Here is a 22599-nt window from a genome sequence, read left to right on the forward strand (position 1 = left end):
GATGTCCCTGGTGAAGGTGGCACAGCAGTAGAGTGGTTCCCGCGGCAGTTTGGAGATCATGGGATCAAACCTTCCTGTGCGGAGTTTGCATGTTCTCCCGTGCTCGTGTGGGTTTCCTCCGGGCACTCCTGTTTCCTCCCACATTCCAAAAACATGCATATCAGGTTAATTGCCCGGTCCAAATTGTCCCGACGTGTGAATGAGCTGCCCTGCGACTAGCTGGCAACCAGTTCAGGGTGTCCCCTGCCCACTGCCCGAAGATAGCTGTGATGGGCTCCAGCACCCCCGTGACCCTACTGAGAACCAGCGGTGCAGATAATGGATGGATGGATGGATGGGCCCTGGCTCTAAGCCTGTTTGTCCTTGTTTCAAGGGATCTGTAGCGCCAATAATTCTAAAAAGAGGTATCATTAAACATTGAACATGTATGTAAATACCTTGATCCTATTCATTTTTTGTGCCAGCAGGCGCCATATTGGTGACCCCTGTTTTAGACAGTGCACTTAAATGAAAACAGCCTAAAAACACATGTTAGGTCCGTTTGTATTGCAGGCAAAACTTCCATTAAAGGGCCAGTGTGTGGTTAAAAAACCTTAGTTATTTAAAAGGGAAAAAACAGGATTGATTAAGATCCATCATATAAACTAGCATTTTTAACAGGTTGATAAATTAGCATTTATTTTACATAACATTAGCCTTGCCTAAAGGGAGCTGATACAATCGTCCATCATCTTGCTGCTAGGGATGCCCAAACAACTAAAATTCCTTGTGAAGGACTGGGCAAGAAAAATGAAAATGTAAACGGTACGTTTTGGTCATTTTGATTCTTCCTTGTGCTTTTTGGCACCTATTGAAGGTTGCACTACACTATACAGCGACATCTAGTGGTCAAACAATACACACTTACCCTTTAAATTCGCTGCTTGTTTAGAGGTAAGTAAAATCCCTCAAGAAGTTATGGACGCTGCCAAAGGTGTCGACTTCAATGCTGTTTCAAACGAGAGGAAGAATCTGCGCTTACACTCAAAAGGTAAAAACAATCATTCTTTTGCATGATTGCCCAAAGACAAGTAGTAGGATGAATTGTCGATTTTGTCGCTGCAACAGCACTTTCGCAGTGGCTACAAATATTTTAAAGAAACTATCAAACTTGATCACGATAGATTGCTGGTTAATTATCACAGCGTGATTTCTTTTTTTTGATATTACAAAAATTGTTGTAAAACGGGAGGTAAAACTGAGCGCCTTCGTAGGAACAGACACAATTGTGATGGCTTTACTGCCAATTAAAGATTGGACCTTAAAAAAATCCAACCGGAGCCAAAAATCTACAAGAGCGAGAACCCGGCCCAGCCCGACTTCCTGATTCACATTTCATGCCCAAATCCGGTCTTGAAACTTGGGCCGGGTCCAGGCCCAGGATCTTACTTCTACTAAGTTTGCTCGGATCATTTTGTAACACCGTAATTAAAAGTTCCAGTGAAGTGACACATAATTTGAAGTGAACAATGGGAGCCGACTCCTCAACATTGAGGAGCCGGCTCCCTTCGAGACACATCTTTTCCATCTTTCCCGCTTTTTTTTTTTAATTGAAGGCACATTTGATTGGCCAATATAAGTGGTATCGTCTCTGTGTATAGAAGAGTGCAATATTGATTACAAAAAGAAAGAAAGTCAACAAGAAATGAGTCAAAACAGGAAAAGGAGCCAAATAGTCATAAAGGCAAATTCTGACTAATTTAAATTATATTGATGGCTCCAAAGTTTAAATTAGTTACTGTTTCTTTGTAGAGTAAAAATTAAAAGTTAACATAACGTAGTATAAATTGTATTGTTTTGAAATCATTCTGTGCAAAATATGACATTATTATTATTGGTAATATATTAACTAAAGAAATAAAAAAACGGAGCCGTTTGGGAGAAAAAAGAGCCGGTTTGTCAGGACCACAACAGGAAACAGGACCCACTCGCGTAACGTTACTCACAGTTTTATTGGGGAGAAGGGAAAGAAGCGCACACACGATCCAGAGATCGCTGGTCGCGGGGTGTAGGATGCTCAGACGCGGAAGTGGAACTTCTGTGGCGAGCGATAGCAGTGTCAAGAGCAGAAAAAAACGGTCAGTAGCCGGGGTGGAAAAGAAAAAATGTGATCGGAATTTAAAAAAAAACAATCGTTATTCGGGGCGGAGAACAGACGTGGTCTAGCTCAAAACAGATCGTAACGGCAGACTAACAGGAGCAAAAAAACCAGGACCGGCGAAAAAGGCCTTTCCGTGTAAAAACAGAGATTCCGGACCGACAAAAGGGGACTGACAGGACAGAGTTTAAATACTTGCAGGAAGCCAATCCGTCAACAAGCCGCAGCTGGCGCCACACAGCCAGGGCCAATTGGGCGCCATGGCAACCGTGACACGGTTCTCCCAAAAAAAAGCTGGAAGTCCCAGCACCACACCACACCACATCATCATCAGTTGCCCCACTCTCCGGTTTCACTCTTCTGTCCCATAAAAGTTAAAAGGCTCCAAAATGATTTTATTATTTTTATTATTACTCAGGATTGATTGAAAGACCTACATGTTAGAACTTCTTATCCGAGCTGTCATTTCCACACTCATTACCAATCACATGCTACCATACATCTTGAACCCTTCCTCTTACAAACTAATCGTAGACATGTAATGACTTGGAAGCCAGGTCCAGAGTGTAGACAGGAGAGTTCATGAGATGGTGGACGACATTGGAGTAGGTGTTGGTTTGAATTTTCGGGGATCCTTGTCTCCACTGTCCTTCAATTTTTCCAAGTAACGGGCTCTGCTTCACGCACCATTTGTGTTTTCTCCCCTCTGTGTTTGTCTTTTTCTTTCCACGAGTCCATATCTCTCACTCCTGTCAAATAAACCAACCATCAAAAAGAAAGGCCGCTTAACTGTTGGTGTTGATCGCCATGATCTCTGCCAGACTCAATGTCAACGATAAAAGGCATGATGGGTAATGGAAACCAATCGGATAGCATTTAATGAAAAACGACGTTCTTTTTAACAACAAAAAATGAAATCCCTTTATAATAATAATAGTTATAATAACAACAATAATTACATTATTAACATTAACATACTTTATATAATATACAAATTTAATAATAATAATAATAATAATAATAATAATAATAATATATTATATTGTTAATAATGATTATTATTTACTAATTGTCGTTATCATTATGATTCATCCTAACCAACACAAACGTGTCAGGAACCAGAAACTGGATCAGGACCAAAACGCACTAAATAAGCGCACCAAATCTTGAAAACATATCTTGGGACTTATTTTACTTTTCGTATTTGTTGTTTTGTTACTGCTTATTGTTATTGGACATAAATGTGAAAATATATACCTATTTTTTCCCATTGCACTATAATTATAACTTCAGTCTCTGACGCTCACACAAGCCTTTTATTTTACGGGAAATGGGGAAACATGCACGGTAGACAGCGGTCTGGCATGGAAAGACCGACGAGATCGATTCCAATTGCCCAAGTTGATATTGGACTGATGGGGTCAATACCAGACAGGACGGGACAGACAGGATAGATAACGAAACAGGATACCGAAAATAAACAGGACAAACAAGACGGGAACGAAACTGGAGAGAATAATAAACAGGACAAAAATAGATGGGAACGAAACTGGAAACCAATATTAAACAGGACAATAATAAACGGGAACAATACTGCAATGGAAATACCAACAGAAAACCAGGACCGAGTGAGAACCCACGTCTTGCGGGGCAGAGGTTCGTTGACGGACTGACAAAGTGAGAGCGCACTGAGCTTAAAAAGACGAAAAGCCAATCTGTTAATGAGCCGCAGCTGGCGCCACACGGGTGGGGCCAATTGGGTGCCATGGCAACCGTGACAAAACGATGCATTTAGAAGTATTCTTACATTCTAAAACATGCAAAATGTGGGAAAATTGTTCATGGTTTTTGCATAAAATCTATATATAGATTTCATCGGTGTATTCAAATTATTTTCCAAGATAATGCATCTTGAAGACAGCCTGTCTCGTCTTTGATTTACTGAGACGTGACGTCATGTGAGTAATACCGGCACCCTAGCTAGCCATTCACCATAGTGGTTTAGTTGTTGATTAGACAAAGAGGTTAGAAGTGAAGGCAGCACGGCAGCGCAGTGGTTAGCGCGTGTGCGGCACAGTTCTGAGGTCATGAGATCGAACCTCCTGTGTGGAGTTTGCTTGTTCTCCCCGTGCTTGCGTGGGTTTCCTCCTGGCACTCCGGTTTCCTCCCACATTCCAAAAACGTGCATGTCAGGTTAATTGGTTGGTCCAAATTGTCCCTAGGTGTGAATGAGGGAGCGAATTGTCTGTCCCTGTCTGCCCTGCGACTGGCTGGCAACCAGTTCAGGGTGTCCCCTGCCCACTGCATGAGGATGGCTGGGATGGGCTCCAGCACCCCCGCGACCCTACTGAGGATAAGTGTTGCAGATGATGGATGGATGGATGGATGGATAGATGGTTACGAGTGATTTAAGCCAAGTTTCGGTAGTTTTTATTTTGTTATAATATTTGGACTTGATTGATTTGCCGTTTCGTGATAGTCTGTGTTTACCGGATGGTACCATAATTGACAAATTAGCATTTTTTCCGTACAGATTTTCTTGAACGTCGTACACGTCTTAAAATGATAATAAACGTACTTTATACGGCAAAAACGTACAGGTTGACAGGTATATTAATTTTGCCATACTAAGAAATGCACAGTGGGCCAGACATGGCCTGTTTCATGTTGCTGGTTTAATATTTCTGGATCGCGGCAGAACATAAGAGTGTTTATTTTTGCGGTGTCTGGTTTTAAAAGGTTTTATAGGTGCGATTATTAACTATTTTGGTGCACAGTCAGAATAATGAACATATTCAACATAAAATTAACATTACACTTTACGTGTTAACACTGATAATATTGAAATTATGTGCATAATTTTTGCTGTTGACACATTTTCATATGAATATCTTTATACATTTGTTTTTTGTTTTATGTATTAAAAGTGTTAGAATTGCATCACTCAGTTATCCTATGAATTATGCTGTTTAATAGTTGTGTTATTTCAGAAGAATGAAACAAAGATGAGCTCGTTATTTCACATTTTCGTGGAGTCTGTTTTCCAGCGTTGCCTGAACGCATCTTGACATCGGCCGCTAGCCTAGCCCCCTGCTAATTTAGCTAATCTGATTTATCGTCTTTGTTGAGTGCACGTAACGCTAGCGAGGAAAACTCAATTTAGTTTCCTCCAGAGCCACAATTCGACGAAAGAACACCAACCGTGTCTCTTTGGGGAAATGGCGTCGCTTGGAGAGCCTGTACGTCTGGAGAGAGGTAAAGTGAATTGGCTAGCTATTGTAGCTTTGAAATGTATCCATGACAAACATCTCGCCTTGAACTAGCGCTAGCCAATTACACACGCAATCGTTACTGCATCCTGAGGTAAATACCGTGGTGCTGCACTTCGAAGTTGGACTATGGATGCAATCCCTGAACTCAAATTTGAAAACTAGGAAATCTTCTGATTCTTACGATTAACTCTGTCGGTCGGATGAAGTCAAACCGTAGCTATAGAGCTAGCGTACCTCCTGTCCCGGAGATTTGCATTCACCGTGATGCTTCGGTTAATAATATTGATAACGTAATATTTGATTCCAACAGTACACTAATTGAATAACACCTTGGACTGGTAGTTATCGCAAAAGGGCATTAGCGATCTCTACTGTCATAGGTATCTGCAGTGTCAAGTCACATCTATTTACATGGTCTTTAATCCCAAAGTCAAGTCATTTTTATTTGTATAGCCCTTAATCACAAAGAGTCTCAAAGGGCTGCAAAGGGTTGGACAGAGAACCATTACAACATCCTTGATCTGAAACTTACACAAATGCAAGGTCGAGTCAAGTCATGTTCATTTGCATAGCCCTTAATCACAAGGAGTCTCAACGGGCTGCACAGACCACAGATTATTGCAAACCACAAACTATTGTTACACCATCCCCAGATCTAAATCTTACATGCGGGCAAGGAAAAACTCAAAAACCTTAACTTGAGGAAAATGAAGAGACCGCACATCCCCCTTCCAGGATGACCAGGCTGCAATGGATGTTGCAATAACAAATGATACACAGATATTGTCATCATGAAATATAGATCATTCATAAGGTATATAGAATAGAAGGTAAAAACTAGGGCTGCAACTGATGACTACTATAATAGTCAATTAATCACCACTATTGAAACGATTTAGTCAATTAATCTGATCTTTTTTTCCCTTAAAATTAGCACGATGTTGATTTAAATACGTGGAATATGATAATGAACAAGAAAATGTGTACAATAAGAATAATATATTTTATTGAACATACTCCCGATTCATAGGAAAATTATGGATAAAAACGCACTGTCTAAAACCAATTAGAGGCACAGTGCTTGGTCAGTAGAGACATAAAACCACATATAAACTTTTGTCAATTTTTTTAGCGGCAGGCAAATAAATAGCAATAAATAAAGCAAATCTAATGTCCATGCTGTGAAGAACATTCAGTAGTCAACCACAACGCCTGTAACAAAAATGACCTGCAGACACTTAAAGAGAATCAATCTTTCTTATTGTTGTTTTTAATTTGTCCTTTTTTGGGAGTAGGAGGATTTTGTAGAAATTTTACATCAGTTGTTTTAGATGTTTTTTCCTTCAAAACTGCTCTTTGAAATTTTAATACAAACATAAAAAACTTGTTATAAATGTAGCCAATTCTATTTTACTCTAAAAATATAAACCCTCCCCACCAGTGAATGCATATACTTTTGTACTGTAAGAGTTTGTGTAATATTTCTTAACATTTCTATGTTTTTTTCTTTATTTTTTTATATGTTGACAGATATTAACCGTGCCATTGAGCTACTTGACAAGCTTCAGAGGACAGGGGAGGTTCCTCCTCAGAAGCTGCAGGCCCTGCAGAGGGTCTTACAGAGTGAATTTTGCAACGCTGTCAGAGAAGTAGGACACTTTCAGAGTGATTGTTCTGAATAATTCAGTTGCTTGGGTTTGGTTAGTCTTGTTCCTGAAGGTTTTGGTTACAATAGTACCGCCTCAGTTGAACATATGTCTCATGACATGAGTTTTAACTAGACAAATGTTTTTATGGGACCTAATGTGAAGTTATTTAGTTCCAGCCTTAAACTGATGCATATACAGTAATCTTTCGTTTTTGCAGGGGTTGCGTTCCCAAAAACACAGAAGAAACCTAATTGACAAGCTCAAGTATTTGTTAAACTGATAAAAAAATACTGTATTTGTTGGCCTTGAGAGGGATGGGCGCCACCAAGCTGCATTTGCACAAGACACACCACAGGAAATGGTGCCCATATGACCCTAATAATTAAGGGAACTATTCACTGTCAATTTATGATTTTGAAAATAATCTTGCCTCAATATTGCATTACTCTATTGGTTAAAGGCACGATCCATTTTACTTCACATGATACTTTGTTACCATTATTTGCACAATATAAAAAACTGCACTTATTTTCCGGTCAACAACCTAAGCCATGCTGGACCAAAATTCAAACCAAAAAAATACATATGTGTCTGACACTGCAAAAAAAGCCTTATAAAGAAGGAAACGCATAATATATCCATCTATATTCATTGGAAAACGTTAAAAATGTGTCCTGTTTCTATCTTACAGAAGTCATATATTTTTCCATGACCAAACATTTTAGAAAAAGAGCCAGGGAGCCACTAGGTAGAGGAAGTAAACCGCATGTGGCCCCAGAGCAAATTGGCAGGTGGAGAGGTCCAACTTTCTTGGGGATAGAAAGCCTTTTCCTGTGCCTTTTTCGCCCCAGCCATCAATGCTTTTGTCACGATGGCTTTTAGAGAAACATTACATTGAAAAAGATTTGCGCATACATTTAAGGTTTGTCAAGCTGTTTTAGTTATGTGTACAAATGACTGTAATGTCTTTTACGCAATGGCAGACGCAGGCAGGAAAGGGGTGGGGAGACAATTAGCCAATCAGGATGCAGAACATTATGCACAATGAAAATCCACCTAGTAGCAAAACTGTGATACAGCAAGGGTTTACTGTATACGATGTATTAATTATAAAAGCTTTGTTTAAAACTGCTTTTTATTATTTTTATCTTTTTTTTTTTTTTTTTTTTACATATTATCAGTGTCATGGTTAGAACTTTGAACAAATATTATAATTTATTTTTCATTCTAAGTTTGACCCTAAGCTGATTTGTTTCTCCAGGTTTATGAGCATGTATATGAGACTGTGGACATTAACAGCAGTCCTGAAGTCAGAGCAAACGCTACAGCAAAGGTAACATTTTACATTTGCTGTGCAACAACACTAGATATTACCTGGGAAATTTTTCAATTGTATAGGCAACCGTCGCTGCTTTTGCTGCAAGTGAAGGGCACTCGCACCCACGTGTGGTGGAACTTCCCAAAACGGAAGAAGGCCTGGGCTTCAACATAATGGGCGGGAAGGAGCAGAACTCTCCCATTTACATCTCACGGATCATCCCTGGAGGTATAGCTGACCGACACGGGGGATTGAAGAGAGGTGATCAGCTTCTCTCCGTCAATGGAGTGGTAAGATCTCTTCCACTTAAAACGTTTCCACGCATTTCCTAGAAAAATATTTTGTATCTTAGAGCTCACTGTAACTGAATCATATAAAATCTGCTTTGTTAATGTAACCTTGAATCAATTTTATTTTGTAGTGTCTACTGAAAACCGTAAGGCTGTCAAGCTTTTTTGTGTCATTGTCAAAATATTTCACAGTTAATTCTATTGCAGGCAATTGAGATTTTTTTCCAAGTTGTTCTCGCTCTCTTCTTGATTTAAAATGTCAGTTACTCTTAGCAGATAGGAATTTCTTTCCAAAACTTTTAAAATAGTACTTTTAATTCTCTCGTTGAGTGTTATTTACAGCCTTATACATTATCTGTGCTTTTTGATAGATAATAAATTACGGTAGTGTCAATAATTTGGTTTTTATATAAAAGATCATGTGTATATGAAGTGAAACACTACAAAATACACTGTTGGGCTTTATGCCTAATGCACACTGCAACCGTAATGGATGCGCTACTGACGCTGCATAGAAACCACTAGAAGACCATGTACACTGCATTCATTGCATCTGTGTTTGTGTCTAAAAATATACTTTGAGAAGATGGAGTGTGCCGTCTCAATATCAAAGAGCGATTGCACAAAGATTTCTCAAAGACTTGATTTCTTTCAAACAACATTTCAAAAGTATTGGAAAGCTCAAAAAGGAGAAATCAAGCATGACTGTGTTGCGTACACAAAAGTCACACTGCATCTAATCTCCCATTGCCACATTTTGTTTGTTCTGAGTGGCTGCAATATGTTTTATAGAAGGAAGTGAAAATTGTGTCTAGGTAAATTTAAAGGTGGTTTAATATTTGTACTTTACAAAATTTGTGATCTGTGCATACATTACCATTCAAAAGTTTGTTGTCGCTTAGAAATGTCGTTATATAGATATCTATATAAGTGTATGGCATGGAGAGGGATGTGTGCCAACAGGCTGTACTTGCCCAAGACAAACCATAGGAAATGGTGGACCTACGACCCTAGTGGTTAATGGAAGATACTAACCACCCTACGACCCTAGTGGTTAAGAGATTCAACCAACCAACCTTAGAGGCTCATTTTCAGCAACCAGCACTTCAGTGTTCTAAGTGTACATTGTATTGGCTAATTGTGTTAGAAGGCTAACGAATGATTAGAAAACCCTTGTGCAGTTAAAACAGTTTAACTGGTTATAGAAGCTGTAAACTGACCTTGCTTTGCGCTAGCTCTTACTTGTGGGTCTTTCAGAATGTCCAGAAAAAGAGAACTTTCATGTGAAACTCGACAGTCTACTCTTGTACCAAAAAATAAAGGCTTTTGCTTGTGAGAAATTGCTAAGAAACTGAAGATCATTTTCTACAAAGGTTTGCACTACTCCCTTTAGAGAACACCACAAACACGCTCTTACTAGAGAAGTGGAAAGCCCCGCTGCTCAACCTACCAAGAGGACAGTATGTTGGAGTCTGTAGTTCGAGAAATAGACGCAATACAGGTCCTCAACTACCAGCTTTGATAAATAGTACGCGTAAAACACCAGCGTCAACATCTACAGTGAAGAGGCGACTCCAAGTTGCCGGCTTTCAAGGCAAAGTGGCAAAGAAAAAGCAATGTTTGAAACTGGCCAACAAAAGGAAGATGTTAATATGGGAAAAAGAACACACATATTGGACAGCGGGTAAATGGAAAAAAGTCATATGGATAGATGAATCAAAGTTTGAGGTGTTTGGATCACAGAAAATAATATTTGTGAGACCCAGAATAATTGAAAAGATGCCTAGCGCCATCTTTCAATGTTACGGTCCGAGGTTGCTTTGTTGCTGGTAAAGTAGGGGGGATTTGTACAATATCAAATGAATAGGGAAGGCTATTAATCTATTTTGCAACACCACACCATACCCTGTGGACAACTTTTGATTGGATCAAAATTCATCCTACAACAGTGCAATGATGGAAAACACAACAAATTATGCAGGAACTATTTGGGCAAGAAGAAGGCAGCTGGTATTCTGTCTGAAATGGAGTAGCCGGTGCAGTCTCCAGATCTCAACCCCATTGAGCTATTGTGGGAGCAGCTGAACCGTATTGTATGCAATAAGTGCCTTTAAAGCCAATACAACTTGTGGTAGGTGCTTCTGGAATTGTGGAGAGAGATTTATTGAGATTACATCAACAAATTAACGGCTAGGATGCCGAAGGTCTGCAATTGCTGCAAAAGGAGCCTACTTTTACAAAAGCAAAGTTTGGAGGAAATTAAAAAAAAATAATATCTAACCTTGTTTTTAACTATATACATCCTTTTTATTTTGCTATTCCGTTGATAAATAAAGGTGTGAATTTTTTTTTTGTGGGATTCACAAAATTGTCTCTAAACTTTTGAATGGTAGGGCTAATGTCATGGTAGGTTACCAAAAGAGTTGATAACCTTTATTTGAAAACTAGATTCGTACGCAGGCTCATGCAAATGTGAGAAAACTTTGAGGTCCAAATGCTTCTTGTTTAAAAATAAATAAATACAAGATTTTTTGCCTTAAGTGAAGTTTTTTCTTGTGGGTTTCTCAAATTGGTTTACCCTTTTTTTACTCCCTCTCCAGAGCGTGGAAGGTGAGCACCACGAGAAAGCCGTGGAACTACTCAAAGCGGCTCAGGGCACAGTAAAGCTGGTAGTGAGGTACACCCCCAAAGTTCTTGAAGAGATGGAGTCACGTTTTGAGAAAATGAGGTCAGCTAAACGTCGGCAACAGAACAACTATCCCCAGTAGGGTTGTCTCGTGCCGGCGTCAGTTCTTACAGCTCTCCTCATCCAGCCTTCAGGCCATCTGTTCTGGTCTCTTCTTATAACTGCTCAAAAACACTTGAACCTACACACACATCATTTGAGTTGATCCACCCTTAGGTATAAAGTGGTTTGTTATTTCTGCCCTTTTCAGCTTTGCGTACATGTTCAAAAATAAATTCCCAAAACGCCACAGCCAAAGCACTGGCATACATCGCCACTCAACAGCCATCTTTGTAACCAAGACAACAGATTCAGACAGGGTTTTTTGTTATTACCGTGCTCACATAATTGAAAAGCTGCATGGATTGAGTCATAGCCATTCAAAATGTCTTTACTGTCGGAAATAAGGTTTAGCAAATATTTTGTTCCCACAAGTTTGGTTTGCTGGTATTAGACTTTACTTGTGGTTCATCACTTACCAACCTCGTAATTGAAATTTTTGATCTTTTATAAGCAACATGTGCATTTTGGAAAGTTTTGTCTGCATGGTTGACTCACATCTTGTGCATTATTTGGGGAATTAGCAGTTTGAATGGTTCAATGCAACTCAATAGAATGTTTCTGGGTTTTTTTTTCACTGATTGTTCATTACACTTCTTAACATGTGTTAAATGTATTTAAATTAAATGTGCATAGAGAAAGAAGCAGATATTTATGATGTAAGACTAGAAAAGGGTTATTAATGTGGATTAGCTCGCGAGGTCTGGTGTGCCAAGCTACAACAAACGCATCCGACGTTGTGATGAATGTCTCTACACTAATCTGAACTACACAATACTATCCAATTTAATGATTTTGACCACTGCAAAATGTTCACATATTTACTTGGACGTTTTTCCTAACAGATCACACTATAACATAAAGCGGCTTTTTTTTTTAATGATTTTAATCTTTTTCGTTTTTGTGTTGTGGTTACTCGGCGTCTGCAATAAGATGAAACGGTTTTGTGAATTCCTCTGATAAGTCCTTCATAACCTGAAATGCGAGTGCAGCCTTGATAATTGGCCCATTTTTTTCAAACCGCTCTTTTCTTGTATAGCAGTGGAACACTAAACGCAAGCTGAATATGACCAAGATCTGCCTTGCTTTATCCGTAAAGAACAGCGATTGTAACACGTTTGTTGATCTTATTAGATGTATTTCTAATTTACCCATAAAGCGCTTTTTTGGAAAGCTCATCAAATGGATATGACCGTCTGGAGAACACCTAATCGAAAATGCACTCTCCAATCTATGCAAATTACGTCCTCATTTGCTGCAAAGCAGTTTTTTTAAATGTAGAATGTCCATCTCGAATGTTCCCCAGGCTTTGCAATTTAGCTAGCACAATAATATGTATTTGAATAACAAAACTTTTTTAAAATTTCAGGGGCTTCACTTTACATTTTTTAGCGACACATCTCCTATTGTTTTACTGGCACACCAATCCGTGGAATGTTATTGTAGTTAATAATGTGTACTTTTACCTAATCCCAACATATTACATTTATTACTCACTCATTTTAACACACCGAATGTCACTAGGTGTCATCTGACTTTGAAAAATAATGTGACTAAATTCTAGCCATCCATTGGGACTGTCAATAGATTTTTTACAATAGCTTTTTTTGATATTTTTCTCTCGATTTTTGTATATTTTGCTGAGGGGAAAAAATTGTAGGGACAATGTGAGTCTGTGCTGTGTGTAGCAAGGGTGTGCTCGTCAGCTTATTGGATGTCCATACTCCTCAGGCAAACAGGCCTCCGCTCCTTTCTGAGATCTCAACTGGTCTTTGTGCTCTCTCAAATTCCAAGAGCAAATTTGCTACATATGTGAAGTTTTTGAGGATGTTTTAACATATTTCAGTCGTGCTCGTTTAGTTTAGTTACCTGTAGTTTGTGTATTTTTTGTGTTTTTTCTTATTTACTCTATTTTGTTTATGTTGAATGTCAACTGTAGTAATAAAAGTGAAATCTAAACTCATGATTTGACAGTTTTTTATCTTTGGATTAGTCTGAATCGAAGTGAATTTACACTTTTTAACTGTTATTCGGATATCAATTTAAAATGAGCTTTAAAAAGAGCTAATACTGTAAAGTAGGCAAGGCAAGTTTATTTGTATAGCACAATTGATACACAAGGCAATTCAAAGTGCTTTACAGAAATGGCAAAGAGACAGGTAAAAACACACAATTACCGTTAAAACATAGAAGAAAAGACATTGAAAATTTAAAATGTGGTTTTAAAATGCATTAAAACCACAGATAAAACATAATAAAATCAATGAATTAAAATAAAGTAAAAGTGAAGTGAATGCAGATAAAACCCTTTCAGTTGTATGCACAGTTGAACAGCCTGGACTTAAACACTGTCAGAGTAGACTCCTGTCTGACGTCATCTGGAAGACTATTCCAGAGTTTAGCTGCATGGAACTGAAACGCAGCTTCACCCTGTTAAATGAAATGAAATGATCTGCGTTTATATAGCGCTTTTCAAGTCAATGACTTCCCAAAGCGCTTTACAATGTGCTCCACATTTCCCAATAGCGGCCTTGTATTGCAGCCATGTAAGACGCTAACCTGCATTGGGGGTATTAGGGGTTCAGTATCTTACCCAAGGACACTTCGACATGTAACACAGACGAGTCGGGATTCGAACTGGGATCCCTTGATCCCAAGACGAGCGCTCTACCTCCTGAGCTACTGCCGCCCCCGTGTACTGTTTAGTCCTGGCTCTGGGCACCAGCAGAAGGCCTGTCCCTGGGGTTTTCAGGGTCCGAGATGATTCATATGGGACCGACCTGTCAAAGATGTACTTTGGTGCTAGACCATGAAGAGACTTATACACCAGCAGAACTGTTTTCAAGTATTTTCTCTGAGCGACAGGAAGCCAGTGCAGAGACCTGAGCACAGGACTAATATGGTCGTACTTACTGGTTCTAGTCAGGACCCGAGCAGCAGGGTTCTGGATGTTCTGCAGCTGTCTTACAGCTCGTTTAGAAAGTCCAGTCAGAAGGTTGTTACAGTAGTCTAACCTGAGAGATAAATGCATGAATAAGTTTCTCTAAGTTTGGTTTAGACAGTAAACCTTTGATTCTGGCAATGTTTTTGAGATGGTAAAAGGCTGATGATGTTATGGATTTAATGTGGCTGTTAAAGTTTAGGTCTGAGTCCATTATTACCTCGAGATTTCTAACCTGATTTTTAGCTTTTAAACTAAGTGATTCCAGATGACTGATGACAGGTTCTCTGGGTTTTTGTGGGCCAAAGACAATGACTTCAGTCTTGTCTGAGTTAGTACATATTTTTGTACAACGTAGGGACTAAAATCTCATTTGGAAAATTGTGCATACAACTGTTTTGAAAACCAGGAGCAACTGGGAAAGCAATGTTCGAGCTTTATCATTAGTGGTAAAATAATGGGTGTTCCAAAAGTCTTGGGACATTTGACATTGAATATCTCAAAACTATTGAGCATATAAAAACACATGTGGTGAATTCAGAAAGCTTGTAATCTCAATTTTAATATGGAATGTTCAAAGATGTTGTATGTGAGTACCATTGGTCTCACAACACATTAAGCCAAGTGTAGCTCTTGCCAAACGCGTACCAGCTTTGCGTTGTCAATCATTGCAACAGGTTTTGTCATCCATGCCCTCAGCTCACACACATCTCATGGAATTTGAGCGCTTACACCAATAATTTCCCAAACCCCTACAAAAAGAAATTTCATTGTGTGAGATCCGGGTGGCCAGGCATGAGATCGTGGTCATTCTTCCCAGACCGTCCAGTCCATTTGTCTGGCGCTGTTGTGTTCAGAAACTGTTTAAACATGAGGCTTCAGTGTGGTGGTGCCCCATCCTGTTGGAAAATTAAGTCTCTCATTCCATTTATCCATTAACTAGATTTCCAGCATGTCAAGGTACATAACTGTTGCTCTTTGCTCTTTTAAAGGAGAATGGATCATAGACAGTTTTTTTCGACATACCAAAAAACGTGTAGTGAAATATGGGAGGGGGCTCCCACCGCTCTGCCTGGCCCCCTGAGGGAAGTTGTCAAGGCAACTTTTGCTTCACACATGCAAGATCGCACCAACCCTCATGCCCAGCTGCCATCAGATAACTCAGTCACTGTGATTAATTGAATTAAAGCATAGCATTGAATGTGCGTGCTCTGATACTGTTTCATCATTTTTTTTGACATTGCTAAATGGAATTCTGACCCAACTTTAGATGTCCTACACATAGTCACCATTGGGTAATCTCGTTGATGCTCAAGAAGTTCATGTGGGTTCTCAGTCCCCCATATGCGATTTTTTTTGCTTTTCAACTTTGCCAATTACGTGGAAAGTCACCTCATCGCTAAAAACAAGCGGGTCATCAAAAATATCATCCGTCTTTTCTCACATTGCAATACAAAAGTGACAACAAGCTGGTTTATCAGTTTCCTTCGACTGTTGGACTAACTCAGTGCTTCTCAACTATTTTCTGTCATGCCCCAAGGAAGAAAACAATCTCTGGAAAGCAGTAAGAACTTGCTTAATCATATATTTTGAAATTGAGGGGCATCACGTTCCTTTAGCTGGACATAAGCACCTATCGGGGCCGGAAGTATGGGGGGCCCAACCTCGCGTATCCGTCCGAACCAAAGGCATTCAGTGACGATAGGAATGGGATTACAAAGAACAGCATACAATGTGGGGTCATTAGGAGTGAAACTGAAGTGACACACACACACACACACAGACCTATATCATAGATATGATGCTAGAGAGACAGACAGACATGAACATGATAAATATGATGACAGAGGGAAAGGTGTGACAAGAGATAGACATGATTGGTAGGTAGATTAATAAAGGAGAATAATTTTAAAAAGTTTCCAACTTGAACTGGAAACAAGACAGTGTCCTACGTGCACTGACCCCCAAGCCTGGAGAAATATTGAATGTAAAAAAGCCTCAAGATTTTTTATTGCCCACCTTGATGCGTGAACCTAGATCCGGGTTTGGCACTCAATGCGATATTGATTTCCTATTCCATCTCACTATGTACTTCATCTCGGGTGGCTGCTTTCCGAATTCTCTGCAAAATGCACGTTGAACAACAGTTTATGATTTGGTTTTTGCAAATTCAACTACATAAAATGCCTTGAGAAAGAAATGAAATGCCCTGGACAGTGCCCAGAAATGGAGAAGGAGATCTTCTAGTGGTTTTAAGCCCAGAGATAACATTGATATGGAGTGTCTTGGCAAAGTGTTCCTCTGCAAACTCTCAAGATTGTCCAGGCCAAGAAAAATGAAGGGTTTGCTGCCTCCAAAGGTTAGTGTACACATTTCCTTCTGTTATTATCTCGCCATTTTTAAGTGTTTTAGAGGGCTGCCTTCTATAAGTTATTTCATGCATAATGTTAAATAGTTGTTGGTACTCTATGTATTAAAGCAACAACAACAATCTGATGAGCCGTGTGGGAACGGAAAGAGACAGCTTTCACCCTAACTAAAACACTCAAACGCTCCCCTCTCAAGGACCAACAGCAAGTGGCGCTAAAGCGATTTTACAAAACGAAGAAGAAATGAGTCCGCCTTCGGCGTATGCGTGTGACGTCACTTCCTTTCTGTCTGTGCTAACCTCCGTAAGCACGCGCTCGCCTTTATCGCTCAAGTAAGTGGCCTGTAAAAGGCACTTCTTTGCTATTCTAAGCGGTCAAATGTACCGAAAATCGCGATTAACATGTAAATAAACAAAAATTGTGCTTGCGAAAATGTTTTTGACGACTCTAAAGTTATTAATAAGCCGTATTATCGGCACCGAAGAGAATTGCCACATGGCTAACTACCTCACGTCCATTGCCCCAGATGATAACTAACTCAGTGACTCGTTACGATGAATTCTCCCCGAATGGAAATTTTGCTGATTGTCATAATTGCAAAGTAGTTGAGAAGGTCAATTTGATGTAGTTTTTCCTCGTTGGGGTCAAATGGAAAACGCATGATTGACTTAAACAATCAACATCCAGTTTGTTTCTGACAGTCAATTACTTTTTTCACACCTCATTTCAATTTACCTAACCAGTATAAGGTAGAAAAATATAGCTTAGTTGTACATGTTACGCTAGGTTTTTCCCCTCCTTGAGGTAAATTTGAAAATGCATGTTTAACTTCCAACAATTAACATCCAGAACATTTTAAACAGTCAATTACTGTATTTTCCCGACTGATATGTGTACCCTAAAATAACCCAAATTGAACGTGCGTCTTGAAATAATCCTGTGTGTCCCTTATGTGGATAAATTGTCTTATATTGGTGCGGTTTTGGGAATGTCAACAAATCTCGTCACTGACCACAATTGCTTTAATCTGCAAAACAAAAGTACCAGGCCAATTGGGACCTGGATGGTCCTTTACAATTGCACAACATTGGATGCAACCAATTCAATCCCAGATCTACATGAAGTGAACGCCTGATCCAATCTCTGCCCCCATAGATACATGATGTGAAAAGGCATTTTGTCTTATATAATATATAATAATAATAATAATAATTTCCTTGTATTGTCATTCTGTGTAACAATGTACACAGAACGAAATGTCGATTGCACCTGACCCGTTGTAGCGAGCCGATGCAGCCGCAGCCAACAGAGAGCGCCGCCGACCACTTTTTAAGTCTTAGGAATGACTCGGCCGGGGCGCGAACCACCGACCTCCCAGTCTCAAAGCGGGCGCCTTACCATCTAGGCTACTGAGCTGGTTATCTCATCACCCTTATTTTAGTCACAATACCAGTTATGTAAGTGATAAATGTTTCACCTTTTCTCAGCCTAAACTAAGCATTATAAGTGATAGTTATATTTATTACGTGCGGCCATGTGTCTTTATTTTTAGGGACAGCCAAATTACATCCCACAATGCCGTTCTCTACATTATTTTAGAGTTCTTGTTAATCAGTTCAGAACATTATGCGCTTTTTAAAGACCGCAAGTTGGCAGTGCCTCAGACTGGTTTAATGTCTGACAATATGGCACCGTGAGTAAACGTGTGGTGATGAGACAAAACTTTTAATGCCTTACCATGTGTTGTCAGCATCTCTGGTGGTCAAGTGGGTGGGATCTGGTGCTCTGAACACTGTGATCTGTAATTGATTTCTGATGCATCCAAAGTTATGCAAATGAGATCAATGTTACTATTCTGACGGGTTAATCAAGTCACTTGCAGGAGTTTTAATTCCATGAGCCTTATAATCTGGGCCTTATGGTGTGTAAAATATTGTACTTTTTAAACTTATTTGAATTGATATAATCAATATGATTATAGGAGGACGCAGATTAGTTGTTTTAACATGTTACAGAATTTTTAATAAGTGTTCACATTTTACAGAATGCGTTACGTTGCTGCATACCTTCTATCTGCCCTCGGTGGCAATGAAAATCCAGATGCCAAACACATCAAAAAGATCCTGGAAAGCGTCGGCATTGAGGCTGATGACACCCGCTTAGAAAAGGTGAATTCTGTTTTCTTAAGTACAGCTACTCGAGATATCAAATTTTACCCGTTATACAAGAGGAAAGTTGCAAGAATTTACTAACGCTATCATTAGCGACTGTTCACCGCCAGCACTGGCTCATTTCATTTCGCACACTTGAGGTTTTTTTTTTTCCTCGTTTTTAAATATTGCAACTGCTCGCCTGTGTTTAGGGGACATTGTCTAAGGATGTTTCACCGTGTGGTAATACAACAAAGGGCAAGCAGCCAAAAACGGGCTAATTAGAAAATAAGACACACAGAGAAAATTTGTCCGGGATATGAGCACTATCCGGGGACAAATTAATCTCATATGTAAAGAGGTATCACTGTACTTAAGATGCATAGGTCGTACTAGACTCTAGTAACTAGAGTGTAATTCATGAATGTATTTTCCTTCAACAGGTCCTCAACGAGCTCAAGGGCAAGAAAGTGAACGATGTGATTTCTGCTGGTGAGTGCCACAGTTTCATGGCAATTGGCTTTTTTGTTAAACACCTTATTGCAGGAATACACCCATCTATCTATTATCTGCACCACTTATCCTCAGTAGGGTCACAGGGGTGTTGGAGCCCATCCCAGCTATCTGCAGACAGTGGGCAGGGGACACCCTGAACTGGTTGCCAGCCAGTCGCAGGGCACACAGACGACTCACTCGCTCATTCACACCTAGGGACCATTTGGATGGCCAATTAACCTGACATGCATATTTTTGGAATGTGGGAGGAAACCCACGCAAGCACGGGGAGAACATGCAAATTCCCTCAGGAAGGTTCGATCTCATGACCTCAGCACTGTGCCGCACACGCGCTAACCACTGTGCCGCCGTGCTGCATTTTACACTCATGGGTGACAATTACTTGTAGTAAGATTCCAAAGTTGTTGTTTTTTGTGCGCAACTAAATGAACACGGTTCAACTTAAAACACGTTTCCTTCACACTTATTGTCATCTTTGCAGCTTTCCACGTTAGAGGACAAGTGTGCATACCTGCTGTGTTGTCAGTCGTTCTTGTTGACATTTGATACAAAAATAAACTAACAAATAGCTTAGGAAGCACTGAAGTGACAATTTCGACTTGGGATTCTTTCACCTTTTTTTACGGCTAAAAGGGTGTCTAAGTCAAATGGTGAAAGGGCCAATTAAAACACGTGGCTGCAATATGAGGGCCAGACTGATGGAATGTTGAACATTTTTCAAATGGGGCTAATTTCACCTACTGAAAAGCTAACAAATATATTCAATATAGTCAGATAAATAAGGCATTATTTTTCTTTGGTTCTCTTAGTAAAATTGTATTTTTAAAAAAGACAATTGATTTATGTAACAAAACATGGACATTAAATGAAATAAGTTGGTATTATTCACACAACATCAGTAGCCAATAGATTATATTATAACAAAAGTGAGCCTCTGTGACTTCAAGGGAAAAAGAATAATAGCATGTTTTTGTCATTCACTTAATTGGTGTAGTTTAAAATAGAATTGGACTTAAATACATTAGAGAACATAAAAAACTACTATTTTCTTCAAAATGCAAAACGATTCGTGGTGTATCTTGTAGAGGGTCTTACAAGCCTTGAATTTGACATAGAGGGCCCAAGTTATCTCAAGGTGGCCAAATTGCCCCACATGCTGAGTGCAATTTATTTGTTTTGTAGGTATGGGCAAGTTGGCCAGCATGCCAGCAGGAGGCGCTGTTGCTGTCGCTTCATCTGCTGCTGCCAGTTCAGGTTCAGGAGGAGGAGCAGCAGCAGCACCAGCAGGTGAGTGTCACCGATTACAACTGATTTCGTGATTGCCTCGTGTTTTCTATCCACAGTGTACTGTTAAATTTTGTTGGTCTGCATAATCACGTATTAAATCAAACTGCAGTTCAATCATTCTAAATTCGAACCTGACACAAAAATGTTCACTTTTTTCCCCCAGCTGAAGCAAAGAAGGAAGAGAAAAAGGAGGAGTCGGAAGAATCTGACGATGACATGGGATTCGGTCTTTTTGACTAAGTGTTCCATATGGATTAAAAAGGTTTTCCAAAAAAATGCTTGTTCTTTCATTCACTTCGCATTTAAATTACCCTCAGTTACTTTTTTTTTCTTTTCTTGGCATCATTTTGCCACGTCAAAGGCCTGCGACCCGCAGGTTGAGAACCACTTGTCTAGAACACACTGTGGAGGTGGCTCAGCTCATAACATAACGGAGTACAAGAGAGACCTCACAGTACTGTTTGATAGACCTAGCGATGGTGTAGAATGAGACCCGAAACATGACTGATGATGTGTTCAGGTGCATCAGTAGATATATTTCAAAACAGTGTTCCACTCTGTTAGGAATTAAATATTAAAATATATACCGTTTACAAAATTGTTAGAATTAGTTATCTGACTCCATTAACCAAACACAACCTACATTTGCCTAACAATGCGCGCTCGCTTCTTGAAGGAAAAATGAACAAAAGACCGGCATTTCCACTTAGTGGCAGATTTAATTTCTTAAACAATTTAGCTAAGTCAACTCCCATCGCCGAATTAGTGTCGCTCGAGTCTCAGTCAAGCCTCCTCTCTTGATCCTCTGCCTTTCTTCCTCAGTCCACGTTTTTTCCGCAAGCTGGTGTGCCGGCTCGTCCCCTGAGCGTGCCAATAAAAGCCCCCAGGTGGGGTCCACCCCCTCGCCTTGATGTCTGGAGAAACTCAAAACAACACCAAGCGTTTATCAAAACAATACCTGATGTCCTCTGTCAGAGTTCTGCTATCAAAATTCCCCAGCCAAAACATTCTGAATTTGGAACAGCGTGACCTGAAGCCCACTCAGTGAAAATCTTCATTGCACACGATAAATGTAACTTGTATTTACTCGTTTAAGATCCTTTATAATAAAATCCTTCAACTCACAAGATTCTCAAATGATCAAAACTCTGATTAATCTTATTTTTCACATAAAGATAAGACTTCCAGTCCCTCAAGGAACAGGTTCCTGCGAGAAAACTGAATTGACCTTTATGGGTGTATTTAGGGTAAACATAGTTTGTGTGACCTCAATTAGCTTACTATCAGTGAGTATGCAGTCTACAACGCTCAAAGTCCATTAAGATAGGTAAAACTACTGAATCCAATACATTTCTACAGCAGCTTAAAGCAAATATTTTTGATAAACATTTTTAATTGTGTGGTACAATTGCTACGTTGTAAAGTAAAACTAATAATGACAGATCATGTTAAACGTGCGTCAAGAATTCTACCAGTCACATCAAAAAATGTTTTAAGCTTCAGTCGTGTTATAGCTGACTTGGAGGGGTGCATTCTATCAAATCCTCAAAATGATTTCAGTTCTCAAATTTGAATTGGCACAACAGTAGTGCTTCTGACTTCAGAAGGTTCTGTAATCATGTTATAATACCTCATCAGGTTGCAAAAGTGTCAATTGAGCAAAAACAGATCTTTCAAAACTATGAATTAGTCATAACTCCCACTTCTGTTCTGAAAAGGAATAACATGACAAACCGGTGAGTTTGTTTTGCAATTTCTGACATTTGTCTTGACAAAAATCTTTACGATTTCGTAATAGCAAATCCTAACAACCTAATAGCAGTGGTGGGCTGTGATAGTCTGCAAGGCTTTTTTTCTTGCCTAAAAAATATCTGAATCGTGTGAT

General features: G+C 39.5%; 2 protein-coding genes and 1 long non-coding RNA gene across 3 annotated transcripts; 2 read left to right on the forward strand and 1 right to left on the reverse strand.

The window, feature by feature from the left end:
• Nucleotides 1-2527: 2527 nt before the first annotated feature.
• LOC148366886 (uncharacterized) lies at nt 2528-5789 on the reverse strand. Its single transcript, XR_015850249.1, has 2 exons — nt 5644-5789; nt 2528-2886 (listed from the first exon to the last, which is right to left on the reverse strand). It is a non-coding gene; the product is annotated as an uncharacterized LOC148366886 (long non-coding RNA).
• Nucleotides 5178-13414, forward strand: lin7c (lin-7 homolog C (C. elegans)). The gene is made up of 5 exons (XM_088333711.1): nt 5178-5392; nt 6940-7058; nt 8320-8391; nt 8457-8666; nt 11267-13414. The coding sequence occupies exons 1-5, from the start codon at nt 5356-5358 to the stop codon at nt 11432-11434; spliced, it is 606 nt and encodes a 201-aa protein (XP_088189837.1). The 5' UTR covers nt 5178-5355; the 3' UTR covers nt 11435-13414.
• Nucleotides 13415-16956: 3542 nt separating this feature from the next.
• LOC148366888 (uncharacterized) lies at nt 16957-21035 on the forward strand. The gene is made up of 5 exons (XM_088333713.1): nt 16957-17093; nt 18806-18929; nt 19355-19403; nt 20610-20714; nt 20878-21035. Exons 1-5 carry the CDS (start codon nt 17005-17007, stop codon nt 20952-20954), a joined length of 444 nt encoding a protein of 147 aa, XP_088189839.1. The 5' UTR covers nt 16957-17004; the 3' UTR covers nt 20955-21035.
• Nucleotides 21036-22599: the final 1564 nt, after the last annotated feature.

The sequence above is a fragment of the Urocampus carinirostris genome, chromosome 4 (assembly GCF_059441175.1).
Source record: "Urocampus carinirostris isolate Australia breed hairy pipefish chromosome 4, RoL_Ucar_1.0, whole genome shotgun sequence".
In the NCBI taxonomy this organism is placed as follows: Eukaryota; Metazoa; Chordata; class Actinopteri; order Syngnathiformes; family Syngnathidae; genus Urocampus; species Urocampus carinirostris.

What these genes read in the sequence shown, in the direction of transcription:
- LOC148366888 (XM_088333713.1), top strand. Translation starts at nt 17,005, where the DNA reads ATGAGTCCGCCTTCGGCGTATGCGTGTGACGTCACTTCCTTTCTGTCT. An exon ending in GAACGATGTGATTTCTGCTG is followed by an intron (nt 19,404 to 20,609) that starts GTGAGTGCCACA and finishes TTTGTTTTGTAG; the next exon opens with GTATGGGCAAGTTGGCCAGC. An exon ending in AGCAGCAGCAGCACCAGCAG is followed by an intron (nt 20,715 to 20,877) that starts GTGAGTGTCACC and finishes TTTTTCCCCCAG; the next exon opens with CTGAAGCAAAGAAGGAAGAG.
- lin7c (XM_088333711.1), top strand. Translation starts at nt 5,356, where the DNA reads ATGGCGTCGCTTGGAGAGCCTGTACGTCTGGAGAGAG. An exon ending in TTTGCAACGCTGTCAGAGAA is followed by an intron (nt 7,059 to 8,319) that starts GTAGGACACTTT and finishes TTGTTTCTCCAG; the next exon opens with GTTTATGAGCATGTATATGA. An exon ending in TTCTCTCCGTCAATGGAGTG is followed by an intron (nt 8,667 to 11,266) that starts GTAAGATCTCTT and finishes CTCCCTCTCCAG; the next exon opens with AGCGTGGAAGGTGAGCACCA.